At 54.7% G+C, this 20,082-nt stretch overlaps 11 protein-coding genes across 16 annotated transcripts; 5 read left to right on the top strand and 6 right to left on the bottom strand.

Annotated features, from left to right (window-relative positions):
• Positions 1-345: 345 nt before the first annotated feature.
• KVP17_003151 (uncharacterized protein) lies at positions 346-1,962 on the bottom strand (the record flags this gene model as incomplete). Its single annotated transcript, XM_068520132.1, has 1 exon — positions 346-1,962. One exon carries the CDS (start codon positions 1,960-1,962, stop codon positions 346-348), a length of 1,617 nt encoding a protein of 538 aa, XP_068371728.1.
• A 50-nt stretch (positions 1,963-2,012) lies between these two features.
• On the top strand, positions 2,013-2,249 carry KVP17_003159 (uncharacterized protein; the record flags this gene model as incomplete). The annotated part of the gene is made up of 1 exon (XM_068520148.1): positions 2,013-2,249. The coding sequence occupies one exon, from the start codon at positions 2,013-2,015 to the stop codon at positions 2,247-2,249; it is 237 nt and encodes a 78-aa protein (XP_068371743.1).
• Positions 2,250-2,402: 153 nt separating this feature from the next.
• On the top strand, positions 2,403-3,953 carry KVP17_003167 (uncharacterized protein; the record flags this gene model as incomplete). 2 transcript variants are annotated; one of them, XM_068520157.1, is made up of 3 exons in its annotated part: positions 2,403-3,187; positions 3,214-3,595; positions 3,624-3,953. In XM_068520157.1, the coding sequence occupies 3 exons, from the start codon at positions 2,403-2,405 to the stop codon at positions 3,951-3,953; spliced, it is 1,497 nt and encodes a 498-aa protein (XP_068371752.1). The 2 variants fall into 2 exon arrangements, with proteins under 2 accessions (XP_068371752.1, XP_068371753.1); XM_068520158.1 differs by lacking the exons at positions 3,214-3,595; positions 3,624-3,953 and having other exon boundaries at positions 2,403-3,191.
• A 504-nt stretch (positions 3,954-4,457) lies between these two features.
• On the bottom strand, positions 4,458-5,090 carry KVP17_003161 (uncharacterized protein; the record flags this gene model as incomplete). Its single annotated transcript, XM_068520150.1, has 1 exon — positions 4,458-5,090. One exon carries the CDS (start codon positions 5,088-5,090, stop codon positions 4,458-4,460), a length of 633 nt encoding a protein of 210 aa, XP_068371745.1.
• Positions 5,091-5,160: 70 nt separating this feature from the next.
• KVP17_003168 (uncharacterized protein) lies at positions 5,161-7,896 on the top strand (the record flags this gene model as incomplete). 2 transcript variants are annotated; one of them, XM_068520163.1, is made up of 1 exon in its annotated part: positions 5,161-7,896. In XM_068520163.1, the coding sequence occupies one exon, from the start codon at positions 5,161-5,163 to the stop codon at positions 7,894-7,896; it is 2,736 nt and encodes a 911-aa protein (XP_068371755.1). The 2 variants fall into 2 exon arrangements, with proteins under 2 accessions (XP_068371755.1, XP_068371754.1); XM_068520162.1 differs by having other exon boundaries at positions 5,368-7,896.
• Positions 7,897-8,095: 199 nt separating this feature from the next.
• Positions 8,096-9,190, top strand: KVP17_003169 (uncharacterized protein; the record flags this gene model as incomplete). Its single annotated transcript, XM_068520164.1, has 1 exon — positions 8,096-9,190. One exon carries the CDS (start codon positions 8,096-8,098, stop codon positions 9,188-9,190), a length of 1,095 nt encoding a protein of 364 aa, XP_068371756.1.
• An 829-nt stretch (positions 9,191-10,019) lies between these two features.
• Positions 10,020-16,832, top strand: KVP17_003158 (uncharacterized protein; the record flags this gene model as incomplete). 4 transcript variants are annotated; one of them, XM_068520145.1, is made up of 4 exons in its annotated part: positions 10,668-11,898; positions 11,927-12,423; positions 12,452-16,411; positions 16,440-16,832. In XM_068520145.1, 4 exons carry the CDS (start codon positions 10,668-10,670, stop codon positions 16,830-16,832), a joined length of 6,081 nt encoding a protein of 2,026 aa, XP_068371740.1.
• Positions 16,833-16,918: 86 nt separating this feature from the next.
• KVP17_003171 (uncharacterized protein) lies at positions 16,919-18,202 on the bottom strand (the record flags this gene model as incomplete). Its single annotated transcript, XM_068520166.1, has 1 exon — positions 16,919-18,202. The coding sequence occupies one exon, from the start codon at positions 18,200-18,202 to the stop codon at positions 16,919-16,921; it is 1,284 nt and encodes a 427-aa protein (XP_068371758.1).
• Positions 18,203-18,523: 321 nt separating this feature from the next.
• Positions 18,524-18,748, bottom strand: KVP17_003154 (uncharacterized protein; the record flags this gene model as incomplete). The annotated part of the gene is made up of 1 exon (XM_068520137.1): positions 18,524-18,748. The coding sequence occupies one exon, from the start codon at positions 18,746-18,748 to the stop codon at positions 18,524-18,526; it is 225 nt and encodes a 74-aa protein (XP_068371733.1).
• Positions 18,749-18,865: 117 nt separating this feature from the next.
• On the bottom strand, positions 18,866-19,666 carry KVP17_003164 (uncharacterized protein; the record flags this gene model as incomplete). The annotated part of the gene is made up of 1 exon (XM_068520153.1): positions 18,866-19,666. One exon carries the CDS (start codon positions 19,664-19,666, stop codon positions 18,866-18,868), a length of 801 nt encoding a protein of 266 aa, XP_068371748.1.
• A 38-nt stretch (positions 19,667-19,704) lies between these two features.
• KVP17_003157 (uncharacterized protein) lies at positions 19,705-20,079 on the bottom strand (the record flags this gene model as incomplete). The annotated part of the gene is made up of 1 exon (XM_068520142.1): positions 19,705-20,079. One exon carries the CDS (start codon positions 20,077-20,079, stop codon positions 19,705-19,707), a length of 375 nt encoding a protein of 124 aa, XP_068371738.1.
• Positions 20,080-20,082: the final 3 nt, after the last annotated feature.

Raw genomic sequence — 20,082 nt, 5'->3', positions numbered from 1 at the left:
CTTGGATCGGGGAGCACTTCTCAAACCCCTGTTCGTACACACCCATCAAAAGCTCCCGCTTCAGAAAGAAGTCTTCGAAACTAGTATCCTTCGTCTTCGTCACATCGGAGGTGACTACTCTTGTGTCTCTCTTAGCCGGGAGATACATGCCTTTCAGGCTCTTGGCGTCAACGTTCTCGCGTCCTGAGCTGGTCTGTTCAGCCGTACTCATCTGTCCAATAACAGTACCTACTTGAGGCTGTCGAGCAATCTTTTGGGTAAAGTCGACATCATTTGCTGAGAAGGGTACTCGCATTGAAACTAACTGAAATGATGAAATTAGGAGCTCATGAGCTCGTTTGTGGGTTACACATTAGGATTGTCGAAGCTGGAAGCCGGCACATAGCAGTTGAGCGTAATACGGGGCTGACCGTCGCGGTTCGAGAATTCCAAAAGAGTGCGGCCTTGGTCATCTTCAAAACGATGTGGAACTTGCTCGACCTGCATTGGTGGTGTGGGAACAGCTGCGGTTGGTGGGGGTGAGGCGGCAGCTGTACGTAGTCGCCGCTCGACTCTTCGGTTGCGTCTTTGTAGCTTCTTTACGTCTCGTAATATGGAGTCCAGTGCAGCTGTAGGCTGGTCATAGGGCTGGTGACATGGTTGATAACAGGGCTGGTGACAGGGCTGGTGACAGGGCTGGTGACAGGGCTCGTGACAGGGCTGGTGACAGGGCTGGCTGCAAACCTGAGGACAGAGAGGATACGCTGGGCAACAGGCCTGGTTTCCCGCCGAAAGCCCCGTGACAGCTCCCGGTTGCACCATGAACGCCGGTGGTGGAGGCAAAGGTGGCAACAGTGGCTGTGGGCAACAGCAACGTGGCATCTCCTTCAGCACGGCACATCCTCGAATGTGGCAGTGAGTTTGATCTGGCTGAGTTCGATCCGACTGAGTTTGATCCGGCTGTTCGACTGCCCCGTGGAACTTCTTGGTGTGTTCAGGAGCTAATCGAGCGTATGCTTCCGACGTGGCTTCTACCAGATCTTCTGACCGACTTTCTCTGGAGTCGATTCGAGCGACGCGACTACTACTCTCCTGACGAGCTAGACGCATTCGGTGCAGCTCAACAGGCTTGTCGACCGCTTTCGTCGACTTCTGAGTCTGCCGCCGATACTCAGGATGCTGTGCGTTAAGGCGCACGTAAGTCCTCTTGCACTCGCTCCACACGCGATTGATGGCAGCTCCTCGCCGACCTGTGGTGGGCTGACTGGTGTCGTCTCGAATTCGTGGAAAGGCAGAGCGGTGCTCTGGCAAAGAGAACAGATCACGTTCTCGACGTTTCCTCAGGAGCTCGAGTTGCCGTAGTCGTTTCCGCTCCTCCCACTCAGTAAACTTTTGCCAACGAGAGCCAAACGACATGCAAGGCCATAGGAGCTCGTCGTCGGCCAAATCAGACTTGTAGAGCTGGGTCCCAGATTCCGACTTGTGGACCTGGGTCCCAGATTCCGACTCAAACTCCAATGGCTGTCGCGGAGACTTTGAAGACCGGAATGACTGTTGCGGAGACTTTGAAGACCGCAACGACCGCTGTGAGTCGGAGGGAGCGTCCCTATGAGCCTCCGTGCGTTTAAAACCACCCCGTGTTCGAATGCCTGTGGGCCTGTCCGCCGTGTCTGGCGACATAGGCGTGGGTGACTGCACCTGGATCTCGACAGGGGCAGGCCCCGAGGCTGGCTTGGGGGTGGCAAGGTGAGCGTCGGCGGGAGGACCAGGTATATCCAGGGAGAGCGCGGGTATTGAGGGAAGCGACGGCACTGGTGGCGGGTCTGGGGTGTCCTCAGGCTCCTCGTCGTAGTATTCGCTGTCGTCGCTGTACTCCGAGTCAGTCTCTGTGTAGATGGTGCTTCCAGAAGAGCTGGTTTCGTCATCAGATGTGCTGCTGGATCCGGCTGCTTCTCGATGGAAGAGAGATTTTAGCTGCTGCATGGATGGAACCGATCCTTGGCCATGCAGGGCCAAGAGAACCTCCTGTTTTGATGACGCTGGAGACGACTGTTGTCGTGGACAATAATGTTGAGGCAATGGAGGTGACGCCTGAACGCACCTACAGGGTGTGGGCACGGGCACAGGCACAGGTAAAGGCCGCCAATGCCCCAATACTGGCGGGGGGAGCAGGGGAAGGATGGTGGTCGGCAGCTGGTTTGGTGGGGTTTGAGTTGCGACAGACTGATGAAGTGGCCCGTGGGCCACAGGAAGACTGGGCTGAGGTTTGAGGTTCGACTTGAAGGTGGAACGAAGCCTTTCTCGCCAGTCAGCGACTGGCAGGTGCTTCGGCATAGTAGGCTTGTGCATAGTGCACCTCAATTTGCCGCTCCTTCCAGAAGGCATGCTTTGCATCTTTCCTAAAAAGTCCATCTTTTTCTCCCATGCCCATAACTGCGTTTCCGGTTAGCAGTCGCTACGGTGCTAGCCACTCTTCTCTTATACGGGCTCTCTACGCTGGCGAACTTGCACGCCACCTGCAGGCTGACGACCCCAATCTTCGGCACCTGCGCCCCCTTTTCTGTCGAACTGACTCGTGGGGGCCTCGGTTGCCTGAGAGGCTGCGGAAGCAGGTAAAGCACCTGTCACCTGTCATGGCGGTGCTGCTTGAGGAGACAGCTCGCCTCTTCTCGCCGTTGGATCCATCTGGTTCCACCGTTGAATGTGGAGTGCAAGTTCCTAGACTGGATATAGATCTGCGGGAGCTTCCTCCCTTGGAATGGGAGAGCGTTGCCTGGCAGGCAGGCCGACTAGCTGTGGACTTGCACAGATTCAACCTCTTAGGGCGTGAGATCGAACCTTGCAACGACTTCGTTCACACGAAAACGGTATACGTGCTCACTGCACTTCAGGCGTTCGTCGTGGTGAGCGTGCATATGTATGTCAATCAGGTACTTCGGGGACTCTTTAGCTTTCCAGTAACGGATGGCGTCACTTACAAGGTGCCAGGGTTATGCTTCCATCGTCTCAAGGCCTCGAAGAAGTCGATGACTCAGAAGTACGTTTGCCTTTTTACGTATCTGGTTGAAAGATGCGCTGTGTGCGTTAACCTGCTGCACGAATGGCAGCAACCTGGATTTGATTCGTCTCGGAGTTCTTCGTGGTGTGAGCTCAACCGGGGCATCATAATAATGCGCCGAGAATTGACGACGAATCCTGAGAAGGATGCGTGAGGACATGGTCGAGGGCAAACAGATTTTCTCGGGGCGTGGAACTCACGCCAGTGACTTTCAGCGAGCAGAAGATTGAGGACAGAAGTGGCGCCTTGCATGCGGATTTCGCTTGCCCGTGGTTGGGTGGTGCTGTTCTGGGCTTCGGCTGCGTGCAGGAAGAGATTCTATTCGTCACGAATCCTGAACTCCTCGTAACGATGGCGATCGAACCTGTGCTCCAACCCCGGGAGGCGGTGGTCGTCGTAGGCACCAGGCAGTTAGTGCACTACAGCGGCTATCGTAACGGGTTCACCTGTCAAGGCATCCACAAACACTCTGCGCTGGCCGCCACTTCGAAACCACTCCGCTGCGTGAGCCTGTTGGCAGGGGACCCCTTGATGGTATTTCCGATGCTGTCTTCCGTCGTGAGTGGTGGATTTGTGGTTCACGCAGGTTGTGGCTATTGACGCTCTCAAATTCAGTGGCCGCCGATTGCCCCCGGAGCAGTACTCATCTACGTGTGTCTACAGGGAACTATCTAAGTGCCTAGCTGGCATAGGAGGTTCGGTGGGTCTGCCCGAGAACGGCTTCTTGCTGGACAAGTTGCAGCCGTCCCACAAGGTGCCGTTTGCGACGGGAAACTGGGGGTGCGGCGCTTATAAAGGAGATCCTTGCTTCAAGTTGCTCATTCAGTGGGTCGCTTGTAGTCTCGCGGAACGAGAGATGGTATTTTCTCACTTCGAGGAGAGATCCATATTGGAGAGTGAGCAGCATATCTTCTAATAAGCAGACATCCGCAACATTCAGCAGTTAAAAAGTCATTCTGTCTCCTCGCTACTGTCGAGTTTGACACAGGTGGGAGATGCCGATAGTTTCCAACACCTGCTTTCTGAAGATGCGCTTTAATCGCTTTAGAATGTTCTGACATAGGCCCAACTTTAAACCACCTAGCATCCTTGTTCCGACACAAGCAGCACATGCAATTCTAAAACGATCACACGCAGCAGCTCTTCTAATAAGCAGACATCCGCATCAATCTGTTGATATGCGCCGGAAACGCATAAGGTTCATAGTCAAAACGAAGCGTAGCACAATTATGTCGCCCTTTGGAGGATATTGGAACGAGATTCAACGCTCGTTTCCCTTTCGCAGTAAACACCTAGAATCAGGGATGAAACAGATTAATGCACCGCTTAGGATCGCTTTAGAACGTTCTGACATGGGTCCAACTTTAAACCACCCAGCATCCTTGTTCCGACACAAGCAGCACATGCAATTTTAAAACGATCACACGCAGCAGCTCTTCTGCTTCTTCTCGTCGTGCGTAAGCGTGATCTTTTCACCCGATTGTGGAGGTGGAGACCGCGCATCTCCGTTCTCCAACCGACGATCCTTGCGCTTCTTGAAGATCTCAGTTAGAATTCGTTGAAACGCTGTCTCTACGTTCAACGCACTGAGCGCAGAGGTCTCAATAAAGGCCATCCCTTCCTCGGTGGCCAACGTCATAGCTCCGGCCTTGCTCACAGTTCGATCTGGCTCCAGGTCCACCTTATTCCCGACCAGCAGAATCACAATGTTAGGGTCAGCATAGTCCCGTAGTTCTTTCAGCCAACGTACTACGTTGTTAAAACTGCTCTCTCGGGTGATGTCGTAGATGATCACCGCACCTACCGCTCCGCGATAGTACGCTGATGTTAGAGCTCGATATCGCTCTTGTCCAGCAGTGTCCCAAATCTGGGCTTTCACCACTTTATCGTCAATAGGGACCGACTTCGTGGCGAACTCCACTCCAATGGTAGATTTCGTGTCCTTGTTGAACTCGTCTCGTGTGAACCGCGATAGGAGGTTGGATTTGCCTACTCCCGAGTCCCCAATGAGTACTACTTTGTACAAGTAGTCATAATAGTCGTCAGCCTGCATTAATGAGGCCTCTAATTCTTACGGTAGCCATGTGGGATGAAATTTGAAGAATAATTAGCAGATCTTACGAATGCGGACGATGATCAGCCTTCTCGTTGCTCTATCGGCATCACGAGAAGTGCAGCCGTGGCTTCGACCCATTATTGGACCCGATGGCCAGCCTTTGGGATTCAATTTTGGAGGGGGTGGCGGCGCGGATCTCCCGAACGGAGCTCACTTGCAGTTTGGGGGGGGCGGGGGAATCTATTTCGGACCTACCCACGAGCCAGGTCTGAATATGGCCTCCTTGGCAAAGAGTTTGAAAGAGTTCGCAGCGACGCACGTTGACGACGTGGACTCTTTTCTGAAGACCTGGAGTCGATTCCTCCAAGGCGTAACTGGTGTTGGTGCTGAGTCACATGCCTGCAGGATGCAGCACGTGGAGTTTACTGCGCTGACAGGCGTATCTGCGTGTGTTCAGGCGTGCAACAGCCCAGCATTAGCAAATCTCGCATTGATGAGGGAAGGTCCTTGCAACCACGAGGCAGGGGTCGTGCGTGAGGAGGTGAAACTACCCTTCACTCATGGGAGCTTCACCAGCAAGTTGGCTGCCGTCGTCACCATCAAGAAGGCATCTCAAGGCGAACTCCGCCAGCGGGAGGTGGCGAAGAAAGTCGTCGCTGAGAACAATTCGCGATTCCTGGCCGCGGTGTCAAGCCAAGGTCACAACTTCAGCGACGTTGCTCCCGCCGTTGAGTCCCTTACCGCATTCAGCGACGGATGGCAAGATCTGAGGTACTCGTGGTACAACTTAGTTCGCTACGTAACAGGCGACCGCGACGCACAGCTGCAGGCGGAGAAGGATTTGTCTCCTGTGGATGCAATCATTGCCGATGCGGAATCTTGGATCGATTTCGCAGTCAAGCTCAATGCTGCATTCGTCCACAAGTCTCCTGACGAGAGGTGCGCTCATGTCTCCATCCTCAAGACCAACCTCTGTGCTGAGGTCTGCCTCTCGCCGAGTCTTGTGAAGCTTACTACGTTCCTGCAAGCCCAGTGCCCTTCCCAGTACAGCTACGTAAAGGTGGCGGATCTCAACGTGCAGGGGATGCATTTTGGTGTAACTGTAAAGGCGCTCGAGAAGCCACACAACAACCTTCGAAGCCTTCAATCCCAATCTCTTCCCAACATCCCCAATCCATTTGAAAATCTTCTCGACGCCTATGATAACTTGTCGCCAGTTGTAAGCAACATACTGGATGATGAGAGACATCTGATGTGGGCAACCTACAACGGAGATCCCTCTGCAACCTGGAACCACTTGTCCTCTCTGGTAGCTGCGTCGGTGCCACTGCTGAAATTTGGGGGTGGGCAGCATACGTTTTTGAAGGCGATGGTCGCACGTACAATGCATCTATATATGGTTGTGTCCCCTCGTCAGGGAACGGACGGGGTGTGCTTGAAGCTGACGTTTGAAGCGAACAGTCTAGGCCTTGCCGCAATTCTGCTTCCGGTGTCCACCGTTGTGAATTGCGGAGGAAAAGTCTACGAAAGTCGCGTCATCGCAGCTGGAGACTACCGCCTCCATGTGGACATGATGACGTTGCTGGACTCTGCTATTACTCATGTCGCCCCTCCGTCAGCTGTGGAATCCGACTTTGATTGGAAAGCTTACGAGTCCGGTTCGCCCCAAACTACACGACTTGCAACGAGACTTGAGCCTGGATCCTGGTATGGCCTCCCCCAAGAAAGGTTTCCTGACCCAAATCTGACACAGTATGGACAACAGTGGCCCATGCTTAAGGACCATCCTGAGACAGAGCCCATCATCGTGGAGAAAGCGACTGGATCGACTACCAAGGACCGCTGGGGGGACAATGTGCAGGAGCTCAAAACAGAACAGAGTGCTCCCTCCCATAGATCTGTGGAGTTCGGGAAGGTGAAGCCTGGATCCTGGTATGGCCTCCCCCAAGAAAGGTTTCCTGACCCAAATCTGACACAGTACGGACAACAGTGGCCCATGCTGAAGGACCATCCTGAGACGGAGCCCATCATCGTGGAGAAAGCGACTGGATCGACTACCAAGGACCGCTGGGGGGACAATGTGCAGGAGCTCAAAACAGAGCACAATGTACCGAATCAGAGACAGTTGAGGGCTCTTTCGCATAAGGATGCCTCTGAGACGTCTGAGGAGAAGCCTAGAAAGAAGTCTGAGAAGTCTGATGAAACGCCTGAGAAGTCGGATGAAACGCCTAAGAAGTCTGAAAAGTCGGATGAAACGCCTGAGAAGTCTGAAAAGTCGGATGAAACGCCTAAGAAGTCTGATGAAACGCCTGATGAGAAGCCTGAGACCAAGGCTGACGAACGTCATCAACAGGGTGGATTCGACTACTCTAAGTACGTCGGAGGACAGCAAGGAGGAAGCCCTCAACAGGGTGGATTCGACTACTCTAAGTACATGGGGGGACAGCAAGGAGGAAGCCCTCAACAGGGTGGATTCGACTACTCTAAGTACATGAACGGAGGTTCAGGTTTCTTCGATTACTCGACCGGCTCTCACGGACAGAACTCGATGTCGTGGACTCCTCAGATGAAGACCGCTTTTGATTACGACTCGTTTATGGATGGAGGGTCGAATGTCTCGCAATCAGCCTATAGGCAAAACATTGAGCCACATTTCAACTGTAAGACCAGAGACGCCGTTCTGCAGCAGTTTATGGATGAGTATGACCACTACATCCACTCCCGAAAGTTCACCCATCACAAGAAGCTGATGGTGCCACCACCAGCCTACCAGGAACTCGTTCACGACTGGGTAACGATGTAGTGTGACAATCTATCGCAAGTTAACAACAATGACATAGCAAGTGATTGTGCCGTGAAACGGATGTCCTAGAGAACGTTCTCGAGTCCGTTGTTAGGTCCGTTGTCCGGCAAGTATTGCCTTCTGCCGGTGCCAGTGGCGGTGTCGGTGCAGAGGCTGTTAGGTGTAGCATGACAGTGGATAGCTTGTGATTAAAAAAAAAATGCAACTGACGACAGCGATGCTGGCTGTTGGGTTTGCCCGGGGTGACCGTGACCGGAGGCCGGATGGCAGTGGTGGCATAGTGGAGATCCCCGTCAGCGGTCTCGGCCTTCCGTGCGTGGACAACAAAATGGTGGCTGACATGGGCTACTCCTGCCGCCTCTTGACCATGAACCTCGTGGGGGCTGGCTGCGATGTCGTTCTGAAAGACCTAGCTGAAAGTCGGGGGATGGACATCAGTAGGCTCCCTGCGGAGTTCTCTAAGAGACGCGTGGCGGACGCATGCCCGACCACCTGCGGTCTTTGTGAGCTGTGTGCACCCAAATGCGCGCTGTGGTTCATTGGGAACGGGGTCTGCGAGGCCGAATGCAACGTGCCTGAGTGTCAGTTCGATGCTGGGGATTGTTGGGCTACCGACTGCACAGTGGGTCAATGGTCAGAATGGGGCCAGTGCTCGCTGCCGTGTGATCTTGGAGAGTTGGGTGTCGGTGGAACTGAGACGAGGACACGAGTAGTTGTCCAGCAACCCAGCTTGGATGGTGCTGACTGCCCGCCACTCTCAGAGACTCGTTCCGGGTGTAACAAGGACGTAATCTGCCCAACGGACTGCCAGCCTGGGCAATTTTCGGATTGGTCGCCTTGTTCGGCGGATTGTGGTTTCGGGGAGCAGTCTAGGGCTCGAGAGGTGGTTTCCCCTGCTATGCACGGAGGGAAACAGTGCCTCTCGCTGGAACAGACCAGGCCCTGTCTTCAACAGAGCTGTCGAACCGACTGTCAGCTTTCAGAGTGGTCGACCTGGTCGGCTTGCGACGTGCTCTGCGGTGGAGGAGAGACTTGGCGTAGCCGAGACATTCTGGCAGTGCCGTTGAATGGTGGGGCTGGCTGCGGAGATCTCTTCGAGACCCGGTCGTGTAATGTAGAGCCCTGCACCGACGCTCTAGAGGACAGTGAGTGCTGGGACTCCAATTCACTGTCTCGCGTCGGCTGGACGCTCTGTCTGCCACATGTAGCTCGGGAAACCTGTCTGCCTGGTCGGCCTGGTCGGAGTGTAACTCTCCTTGCGGTGGAGGCACGCGGTCCCGTCAGAGGATGTTGAAGCAAGGCAACATGGAGGACGTGAGCATTGAAGCATCTCTAAACAGTGTACTGGGGACTTCGCTTTGGAGTTTGTCCAGCAGCGTGACTGCAACGAATTCGAGTGCGGAGTCCATTGCCAACTGTCGGAATGGACCGGATTCACAGACTGTCCCACTTGTGGGGTGGGAGAAGTGGAGGCGTGAGGGTCGGTGGCAGCGTGACCCAGCACAAGATCCGTGCTCGTGGAACCAAAAGGTGTGGGACGCGCATGTGGTGAGACCCGTGTGGTGGCGCAGTGCTTCCTAGGGGTGTGTTCTCAGGACTGCATTGTAGGAGCATGGTCAGAATGGTCCTCGTGTGCTGGACCAGCTAGTTGTGGCTGGGGTTTTCGACGGCGATCTAGAGTCGTGGTAACTCCGCCTGCGGGAAGTGGCGCTGCGTGCCCTCCGCTTGAGGAGCTCGAAGACTGCGTCGTGGAGTGCGAGGAATCAGGATGCGTCTACTCCGACTTCACCGACTGGTCTGAATGTGCCGAATGCGGCGAGTCGCAGACCGAGAGGCATCAATCCCTCCTCCGTGGTCCATCTTCCTGTGAACTTTTGCGGACCGAGAGTCGTCCCTGCTCCAACGGCACTTGTTCTTCAGATGTTGAACTTCCCGGTAGCTGGTCAAGTTGGTCTGCGTGTACAGCCAACTGTGGTGGGGGCCACACCACCCGCAAGAGACTGGTTGGTGAACGAGAAGAGGTGGAAAAACTGACCTGCCACACTAATACCTGCCCTTTGGCTTGTGACTTCTCGGAGTGGGGCAGCTGGAGTACCTGCAGCGAGACCTGTGGCCAGGGCTTCATGTACCGCGAGAGGTCTTTGAAATCGGGGCCAACAGAGTGTGTAGCCACTCGCCTTGAATCTGAATGCGTCGGAATGGAATGCGAGATGCCGTGCGAGACGACTGAGTGGTCAGACTGGTCCGAATGTGATGCTCCGTGTGGCGGCGGAAGTCAGCTGCGCTCTCGAGAGATCACCGCTGGCACTGCGGCTTGCCCGCCCTTGGTGGAGACCCGGCCTTGCAACCCAGAGCCTTGTACGGACTGCATGTGGTCTGATTGGTCGGACTGGACCGAATGCGAGAACGACTGCGCTGCGGGTAACGCGTATCGACACCGATTTAGGGATCTTTGGGTCGACGGAGACTGTACGAAGGACTCCGTGGAGAGCTCTGTCTGCGGGGAAGTGAGTGAATGTCCTGTGGACTGTCAGTGGAGTGGACGTTTTGGTGACTGGTCAGCTTGTTCTGTGGCCTGTGGAGCTGGCCGCACCTCAAGGTCCAAGACCATAGACGTCGCCCCTCAACGAGGTAGGCCCTGCCCTTCGTCTCTGATCGAAACCAGAGCGTGCCTCGTGTCGGATTGCGAATTGGATTGTGGCGTCTCTGAATGGAGTCCGTGGAGTCTGTGCTCCCGAAAATGCAACGGTGGTGACCAGGTTAGGGGGCGAATGGTGACCGTCACTCCGATAAACGGAGGAGAGGGGTGCCCACCGCTTTTTGAGAGCAGACGGTGCAATCTAGAGCCCTGCGTGGCTGGGGTCCGTGACGAGGATTGCGTCGTCTCGGACTGGAGCGCGTGGGACCCCTGTCCTGTTGAGTGCGGAGGAGCAACGCAGCACCGGACCCGAATTATTGAACGCGATGCTCAGCCCGGAGGTAAGGCGTGCCCTCCAACAAAGGAACGTAGAGGTTGCGGGCTTCAGAGGTGTCCGGGACCTTGTGAAGACTCCAGCCTCATAGAGGAGGTCACTGATGGCGTGGCGACATGCCTACTGCTGAAAAATTTCGGCTGCGATGAAAAAATCGCACTGGTGGCTCAGCGAAATGGTTTCAGTTTTCCGGAATCAATTCCCGACGAGGTCCGAGTTAAGGATGCATGTCCGGTGACCTGTGGGGCTTGCGACGAGTGCGCGTCCGAGTGCCAGCTGCGGGATGCAGGCAATGGGGTGTGCGAGGCAGCCTGCAACGTGGAAGGGTGCCAGTTTGACCTTGGAGACTGCGGCGGAGACTGCGACTTGTCGGAGCTGGACGTGCTCGTGACGCCGGCTGTGAAGTATCTTAACGTTGGTGGGTCAGCGGAACTGGCATGTGAACCGTTTAACGTCTTCGAGGGATCGGCGGTCCTGTCGAAGACTTCGGTGCTGTGCCAGTCCAAAGGACTTCTAGTTGTGGACCAGATGCCGACCACTGCTTTCACGTGCTCTGAGGACCCATGTCCCTACTTGCACGTGCAAGGCCTCAATGAGTTGGACGGCTTCTACGGCCGCGTTCCCAACCTGCTTCGCTTTGAACTGTTCCAGAATGTAGTGGAATTGGAGGAGGCGAGTTGGAACTTTCGCAGTGGGGAAATAACGGTCACGGCGTCGGGGGGCACCTGCGAGAGTCCGATGAATGCGGGTTTCCAACCATGGTGCCTGGACACCTGGACAAGGGATGGAGTGCCCATCGATGTACCTCAGGTTCAGTGCCTCACCAAGGAAGCGGCAGACGCAGCTCAAAAGGGCAATGCTCTGCCTTCTTACGTTTGGCGTGACCGCAACCTCTCGCCGATTTTTTGCGAGGATCAAGCAGAAGTGGCGGACATTGCAGGGTTCACCTGCGAACAGTTAGCACAGTCCGTGGGATGCAACTACCACCTTGCTTCCAGCGGAAATAAGCTGCCAGATTACCTCAACTCCAGTAGGTTAGTTTTGCGTCATACAACCAGACTCACAGGTCAAGCATGTATGCCCGCAGTCCTGCGGCCTCTGCCGTTCCTGTGCCCCGGGGTGCCCTCAGTGGTTCGTTAACAATGGTTACTGCGATTCCCAATGCATGAACGATGTCTGCGAAGACGATGGAGACGACTGTCTTGCGAGGGAGGTCGAGCCGCAAACAGTGGCTGACCCGTGCTTCAACGATCCCGCCGTTCTATTGGCCGGCACTACATGTGCGTCGCTGGCAGGAGAAGATCCGTCGTGCTTGAGGCAGCTTGGTGAATTGAGCTCGGAGCTTCCGCTTAACTTGCTCCCTACCTTGCGAGTTGTAGACGTCTGCCCCCTGACCTGCAAGGCGTGCTTATCTCCACGTGTCCGGAGAATTTTAACTGCTGCTGACGTGGCATCTCCCACTACAAAACCTGACGACCAACCTGACTTGCCCATATTCTGCGAGGACTCCCCTCTGATCCACGATATCAGCGGTTACTCCTGCCAGCAGCTATTCGTAAGACCTCACCAATCTTGTGATGTAGATGTTTTTTGACACATGCGACCTGTACTTGGCTGATCTGCCTTCCGATCAGGAGATCCCAAAAGCCTACCGAGACTACAAGATCCTGCATGCCTGCGCGCTGACTTGTGGCTCGTGTGAGGAACTGGGTCTTCTTCTTCCCGGAGATCCCTGCATCAACAATGCTCAGTTTGAAGAGACGGCCTCCTGCGACGAGGTCACAAAGGCATACTCGTGTGAAACTCTGCTGACGGAGCTGGCGGAGGCTTCAGGCTCTCCGGTACCGGATCATGTGCCCAAAGGAACTCGAGTCAAAAATGTATGTGTCCAGAGCTGTGGCCTGTGTCCAGAGGCTGGGAAGTGTCTGGACTCACCCATGGTAGCTGAGGGCTGGAAGACGAGTTGTGAGGATCTACTGCTGTACGATCATTGCGACACGCCACTCAAGAACGCCTACTTCTTCAGTTTGCGACCTTTTCCTTCGTGGTTCGATCCAGATGTCCTGGTGAAGTCGGTTTGCCGGAATTCCTGTGATGCTTGTGAGGCCGCCACCTCTGGCCTAGAGTGCCGGGACACCGCAGCCAGCGCCTTGCTAAGTGAGTCGTGTTTGAACCTGCTACGGTCTAACAGTTGCAACAAAGCCTTGGACTCTCTGGACCACGTCTTCGCCAATTCCGACGTCCCAGGTTCCACTTTGATTCGCGATCTCTGTCCTGCCACATGCGGCCTCTGCCTGGTGGGGTCCGCCGTGGAGGATTGCGGGGACTCCCCTCTCGTGGCTGGCTTCGGGGTGGGGTGTTCGGAGTTGGCAGTGCTGGGTTCGCGTGGCTGTTTGACACGTATGGCGGAGTTTTCTCGCTTCATCACCGACGAGGCGGCATTGAACATGCTGGAGGTGGTAGGCGAGAAGCAGCTACGCGCTGTCTGTCTAGAACACTGCGGAGCCTGCCAGCAGCCCACGTGTGTTGACGGATTCGTGAATGGTCAGGAGGAGGATGTGGACTGCGGAGGCCCTTGCCGACCTTGCAGCTCGTGCAACCCTTCGGGGTTGAAACCTTTACACTCGCGATTTAGGCTGGAGGGCACAGGTCTGCAACATGGGTCCACACGTCTGCTATCGTGCCGTGGAACTGCTGTTTTGGAGACGATTGACGTCGATCAGAGCATTTCCTGCCGGGATGGCTCGTGGACCGAGCCGCAGATTGTGTGCAAGGAGGCGACGGTCGAGACTAACGCCCTCACGCTGTACTTTATAGGTGCAGCTGGTGTTTCCCAGCTTGGACAGGACTTCTTCGAGTTCACCTCTAATGTGGTCACCTCTGATCTTCCAAACTCTCGAGTCGTGCGAGGCGGTTCATGCGACGTCGTCGCTATGCAGTCCCAACGTTGGGTTTGCGAGGACCAAAAGCAGCTTCAAGAGCTGGGAGTCACCTGTGGTCTTCTGAAAATGATGGGGTGCAGCAAGCGGCTCGACGTCATCGCGAAGGAGCAATCCGTGTCTCTACCAAGCACTATATCCGCCCTCTCGATAGTCGCAGATGTCTGCCCTGTCACTTGCGACGACTGCGCGGGAGCCAGATCTAGGTTCTACGAGATGAGTCCAACCTCCTTCCGGTGGATTCCAGGCAGATGCTTCCAGCTGGACCTATTTTTAGACGATGGGGCAGCTCGCCAGTTGCAAACCAGCAGTACCCGTCTTTTTGGTCGATGGTTGATGCAGGCTCAGACTTCTGGGCTTTCAGCTCTGGTCTTCCACCAGGAATCCATGGCTATTTCGGCGCCACGTGCATCCGAGCTATTTGAGGCGGGAAAGGTTCATGCAGGTGAGGTGGCGTGGTCCTTGAGCATCACTCCTGCCGTCATAACTGCTGAGGAATGGAGTTCATTGGACCATGGTGGGAAATATATGCATCCTCAGTCGTTGTTCTACGCCGCAGTCGGCCAATTCCGTACAGGTGACCTGTTTGACCCAGACAGGCTCGTGACCCCGTCCTCTAACACCAGGTTCTTGCTCCGGCCCCACGCTACTGCTGCTGCCTCTTCCCTTCAGGGTGTTTGTGAGGATCCCTATGCTCAGCACAGCTGCTGCGGCTTACGGCAGGCCTTAGTGGAGTTCCTTGATACACCATGTGGTCTATTCCTGTACCGGGGCACTTTGGAACAGGCATCCTTCCACAGCTGGTGCCACAGTGACTGTTACAGCGCAGCTGTGGAAGTGGTGGACAGGTGGGCTGAGTGCGAGGTCCAGGCATCAGCCCAGGAGTTGGTGGCTGCTTGGTGCTCCCGGGCTGGAACCTCCCCCTGGGCGCAGATCGCGGAGGTTCGAGGGCTTGTGTACATGGAGACCTTGTTAGCCTCGGCCACCTTCAGGGACCTGATAGACAATTCACCTACAGATGGCGAGTACTGCATGCCTTCGTTCCTCACAGAATCGATACCAGTGGATACGTTAGAGCTCATTTCCGTGGACAAGGCTACTCTGGCCTCCCTCTGCGGAAACCACTCCTGCACCCGCCACCGCTTACGTTATGAATTTGCGCGCGCTCAATTGAACGTGGCCTTCATAGGAGAGGGCCCCGCAGAGGCGGGCGCAGCCAATGCCGTACTGGGTCGAGACGCCGAAGAAATTCTTGACGCCAGCTGCCATATGGAGTGCGACTCCAAGTTGGTGTCACTCCGGACTCAGACGAACCTGAACGGCTGCACGACCTGCCAGAGTTCGATGCTGCTGCTGCATAACCAGCTTCCTAAGTTAAATAGGGACCTTGTAGAAGTCCCTTGTGAGGAGTGCTACAAAGCGGTGACTGGAGCTCTCGGCGTGGCAATGGAGTATTATGGCAGGCTACTGCGCTATCCGCTTCATATGGTGCAAGGAGTCACCTTACGAGCCGCTTCACGAGTTATGTGCCTCCAGAACACCAATGGCTACTTTTGCGGAGACTTCCTCCGGAGTGCTAATGGAGTTGTGGAGTTTGAGACTGGGGATCCTGCGAGTCCATGTGCTCAGACATGTGACGGAGACTTCAAAGGGGACGGATTCTGCGATCTTGGATGCTTCAACGCCGGATGCCACTGGGACGGTCGGGATTGCTTAGCTGCAAACATTGTGCCGGCGACCTTTGCCAACCTTAAAGGACTGGTGCTACCGAGCTGTAACCCGTTTGAAGAGGCGTTCTCCTGCTCCAAGGAGTGCGCTCTGGCAATGGATAATAGACTGCAGGGTTGCTGTCAAGTCTACCTTCTCGAGATGCTTCGTCTGCTGAAGCTGGTAGACTCTGAACATCCACTGTACATTGGTGACGCCCAGCTCGACTGGTCCCCTGGTCAACTGGATGGACTGTGCGAGCGGTCCTGGTTGTCTGACTGCCGTCCTTCAACTCGAACAGTTCTGGTTCCGGTGTCCACATCTGGGTCTCTTGGTGAGACCACTAGAGGGCTGGTCGCATACTTCCGACTGGTGGATGGCGACGTCCTCGCAGTCGTCGATCAGCAGACGTTCTGGGATGTGGAATTAAACGTGGACTTGAGGCCTGAGGACATAGACCTTCCACGACTGGAGGCGTTCTTGGCGGTATCCGTGGGAGCTGCCGTGGACATTCCCGCTGAAGGCGTAATGCTTAAGTTGTCGGCGGAGTGTGATCCCCAGCGACTGTCAGCGGATTTCCCAGATTCCAACTACCTTATCGATCCTACTGGAATGATCTCATGTGTGCCCGAGGCCGTCTCAGAAGGTGCCACACGGGGAGCTGTCTCCTGCACGGCCGGCAGATGGGTGTCCGTGCCCTCAGTTGTCTGTCGGAGGCCTTGTCCGCCGTTCGAACCAGGTTCAGGGATGCTAGCGGTATCCACGAATGACTTCGCAGTTCAGGTTAAATGTGGAGAAGGGTACACGTCTCTGATGGAGAACGAGGTTTTGCGTTGTAGGGACGGTGTATGGGACCGTCCAAATCTGCAGTGCGTCACCCTGTGCGACGCATTCGATGTGAGGCGGCCAGATATGACTGATGCAGCTGGAGGTATCCATCGCTGCGTCTGTGCGCGCTGTTCTGGCCAAAGACAATGTCACTTTGACCACGGCCTACACAGTGGGAGATGTTCGATTGTTGGCTGGCGCTTGGGCCACCGTACCCGTATGCTGTGCGAAGGGAATGGTGTTGCCTGTGGGGAGGGAGTCATGCGAGCAGGCTACCTGTAAGAAGGGTGCCTGGACTCCCGTTACGCTGCTATGCATCCCACGCGTGCCGTATGTTGTAACGGAGGTTTCAGGCGGCGTTCTGAAGCAGATCACCGGCCTTATTGAACAGCCCTCAACCTGGATAACTGCTGGGGTCGTCGTTGGCCTTCTGATCGCCAGCATCGTCACTACAGCTGCCCTGTGGCTTTGGAAGTTCAGAAATCGGTGAGCGTTGCGGAAGTCACAGAAACAGATACGAAACTGAACGGTATCGAATGTTCGAAGAGGAAGAAGTAATATCAATCCCCTGCGATGTCATCCAAGAGGACCAGCCGCGGCAAGATTAGCGAGATCCACCCGAGCGGAGACAGGAAGTAGAGTTGAGCCTTCTCTGAATTGCCTCACTGCAGCCTTGTGATCGTTGTCATTGATAGACACTCGATAGTAAGGTGGCACCAAAATGTCGCCAGAGGCCTCACCTCGACTGTCATCAGCGATGGCCATCCGAAGGTCGGAGTGGATATGGGCAGTCTTGCCGTATGACTGCAGCCATAACGGTGCGGAGAGCACTGAGGAGAACATGGAAGAGGTGACGTCCCAGAATTCTGCGACAGGGTGGGCTCGGTCAGTCATGAGTGCTGTTAGCTGTACCTCTAGGCTGTGGGGAAGACCGCATGACCTGAAGGCCTGCAGCTGTTGGTCGTTCTCGAAGTGCCAACAGGTGGTTGATGCTTCGACCAGGCCTTCAATGGCGGCAATAAGCGCTTCGGAGCAGTCTCTACCGAAGCTGGATCCCTTGGAGGTGGAACCTGCAAGCAATTCCAACGTTCTGGTCAGATGCAGCTGCCTCAGAATTGACATGTGAGGGGCCGTTCGGCACACGGAGACCGAGATGGCCTCACATCTGCTCGCGCTAGCCATGAGTCTCAGGCGCTGCAACGTAGAAACGACGCTGCCGCGCATCAGCAGCTGCTCCAACAATCCGTCGCCTCGATGAGAGGCGGACGCTGCGACGTTTGGCCTGGCGGCCTCCACTCTTGGCACTGTGGCCGCTGTAGGCCCTTGATACTCTGGGAACACCACTTCCTTGACATATGTTAACCTGTCACGCCCACTCTCCAGAATGTATGCTATCAACCTCGAGAGTGTGAGTTCCAAGGTTTGGCTTCGCTCAGAGTCGCTTGTACTGTCGAGGAGCAGCGCCAACTCGCCCACCACTGCTTTAACCACAGCAGCCTCCTCGGCGGGGGCCAACGCAGTGGTGTATCCCTCAACCAGCTCGAAAAGCCGCAGTGAAAGGTAGACATGCCCGAGACAGACGTCGTCTGCCATCAACGCGGCTGCATGATACATGATCTCGGGTGTGTGGCAGGTGAACGGCAGACTCAAAGGCAGCACGCTTTTCATCAACGCGTCCATGATAGTGTTCTTCACGTAGTTCATGCCGATCATGGCTAGTCTGTCGTGTTCAGGGCGGCCGAGCAGACGGGACGAAAAGGCGGAACCCAGATACCCACTTTGGTTGCATTGTCTGATACTGTCGACAAGTTTTCGGATCGCCTCAGCGTAGAGATCACACAACTCAGTTATCGACGACATGGGATACACTTTCGCTTTGCACACGTGCACACATGCTACACGACTTCCGAACCAAGTTAGAAGAGATTACCTGGGCAGTCGACGCTTCAAAACCGCGAAGTATCGAGGCCTCAAGACCTCGTGACCTGTGGCGATTTCCAGCGCCGTACCGGGCGACTCCAGTGCTGACCAGCTCGGAGGAGATCGAAGTGGATGCCTTTTTTAATCCTACACGAGAAAATTACTTCCAGTACCGGTTCTCAAGGGTCAGTTTCGGACTGTGAAGATAAGGGTCACGAAATTTCTCTAGGATTTGTTTAGTTTGTCAAAATAAGATAAAAATTAATTCTCCATCTGGATCTTCACCTCTGCAGATAAATTTTTCGTCAAAATTTTTAAATCGTCGCAGCAGCTCTTTGTTCCGTCCTTGCATTTGCACTCGAAGGCAACAGCATCCTGAATCGGCACCAACTTGCTCTTGCTGTCGCTTTTGCTGTCGCTTTTACTGTCGCTTTTGCTCAAGCGAGCCAGGACAGTAACACAGAGGATGGCGCTGATGACTCTCATAGTTTAATGGGATGGAATTTACACCGAGTAGTGGCTGTGGGGTCGTATTAAAATTGCGAGACCCTTCTGAATGCACACTTCAAAGATTCGGATTGGCTAACTACATTGAAATATCTTCTAAGCCTTAGCAGACCGCCGTCGGTGTCGCCTAGGCTTGTTTTCAGGCACAGTGCTGACAACTGCATCAGCTAACGGGCTCGGACCGAAGGGCTTGGCCTCGTCAAGTACCTCCACATCTAAACTCACTTTCTTGGCTGTAGGCCTGAACACGACGAAGGGGTCCTCTCGCCGATCGCCACAGTTGGGAGAATCGTCTGACGTTCGTCGAACGCGTACTCGAGTCGGTTTTCTGGGACTGATGTCGCCGGGACACGACTTCCGTCTCAAGCGCCTTATCTGCTCCTCCTCCTTGGCTTTGATTCGGTACTTAGGGTGGTCCTTATCCTCCACAGATATTGGCGGCGCGTCCATCTGAGATTTAATGATGGCCAATATAAGCTTGCCCATTAGCGATTTTTCTACTTCTTTCGGTAGATCCAGAATATAATCGGGGATCCCCTTGCCCAGCAGGAACTTACAAATGTGGTCAGCAAAGTGGTTACAGTTCCAGGTGGTGAGATCGTAGCTGTCGGATTGAAAAAGCTTGTCAATACTAACAAGGTACTTTTCAAGTTCAGATTTCGATATCTCTGTGAATCCCAGAAAATGTACAGTGTAGAGTGACATGTCGTAGGTCTCGTCCACAGCCCTGGGCCTCATCTTGATGATTCCACCCCCAAAGAAGTACTCATAGCCATAAATCATTACACCGGTGTGCCATATGCCGTTCAAACGACGACCCAACACGATAGGTGACCAGGTCCGACACGCTCCATTGCTTAAATCAAACACACGGATCTCTACGGGAGCTCTCGTCATTGATGATGAATTTTATTGTTTTTAAGCAAGTACATGTATTAAAAGTCTCTCCCCCGAATACGTCTCGCCAGTCTAATATCCTTAGGTTGCAGGGTGACACGCTTGGCATGGATAGCACACAGCATTCCATCTTCGAACAAGCTTACAAGGTAGGCTTCCGCTGCAGTTTGAAGGGCAAGCAGCGCCTCCACATTATACCTAAAGGGTTCATCATGCTTCCAATAAACCGCTGTGATCTCTCTTACCACCCTGGCGAAGGGGAGTCTCGGTATCAGGAGGTCGGTGGTGTTCTGGTACTGGCGAATCTCTCGGAGGGCTTTAGTGCCTGGTCGGTACCTTCTTTTTTTCGGCGCCGGACTCTTCTGAGGCGCAGTTCCACTTCTTGATGATGGCTTTATGTCGTAGCGGGGCATTGG

The sequence above is a fragment of a genome, assembly GCF_019968985.1.
Source record: "MAG: Porospora cf. gigantea B chromosome Unknown PgB_NODE_79_length_45068_cov_179.88, whole genome shotgun sequence".
In the NCBI taxonomy this organism is placed as follows: Eukaryota; Apicomplexa; class Conoidasida; order Eugregarinorida; family Porosporidae; genus Porospora; species Porospora cf. gigantea B.
Note: the sequence above shows the minus strand (reverse complement) of the source record. Positions and strands in the feature narration are given on the sequence as shown.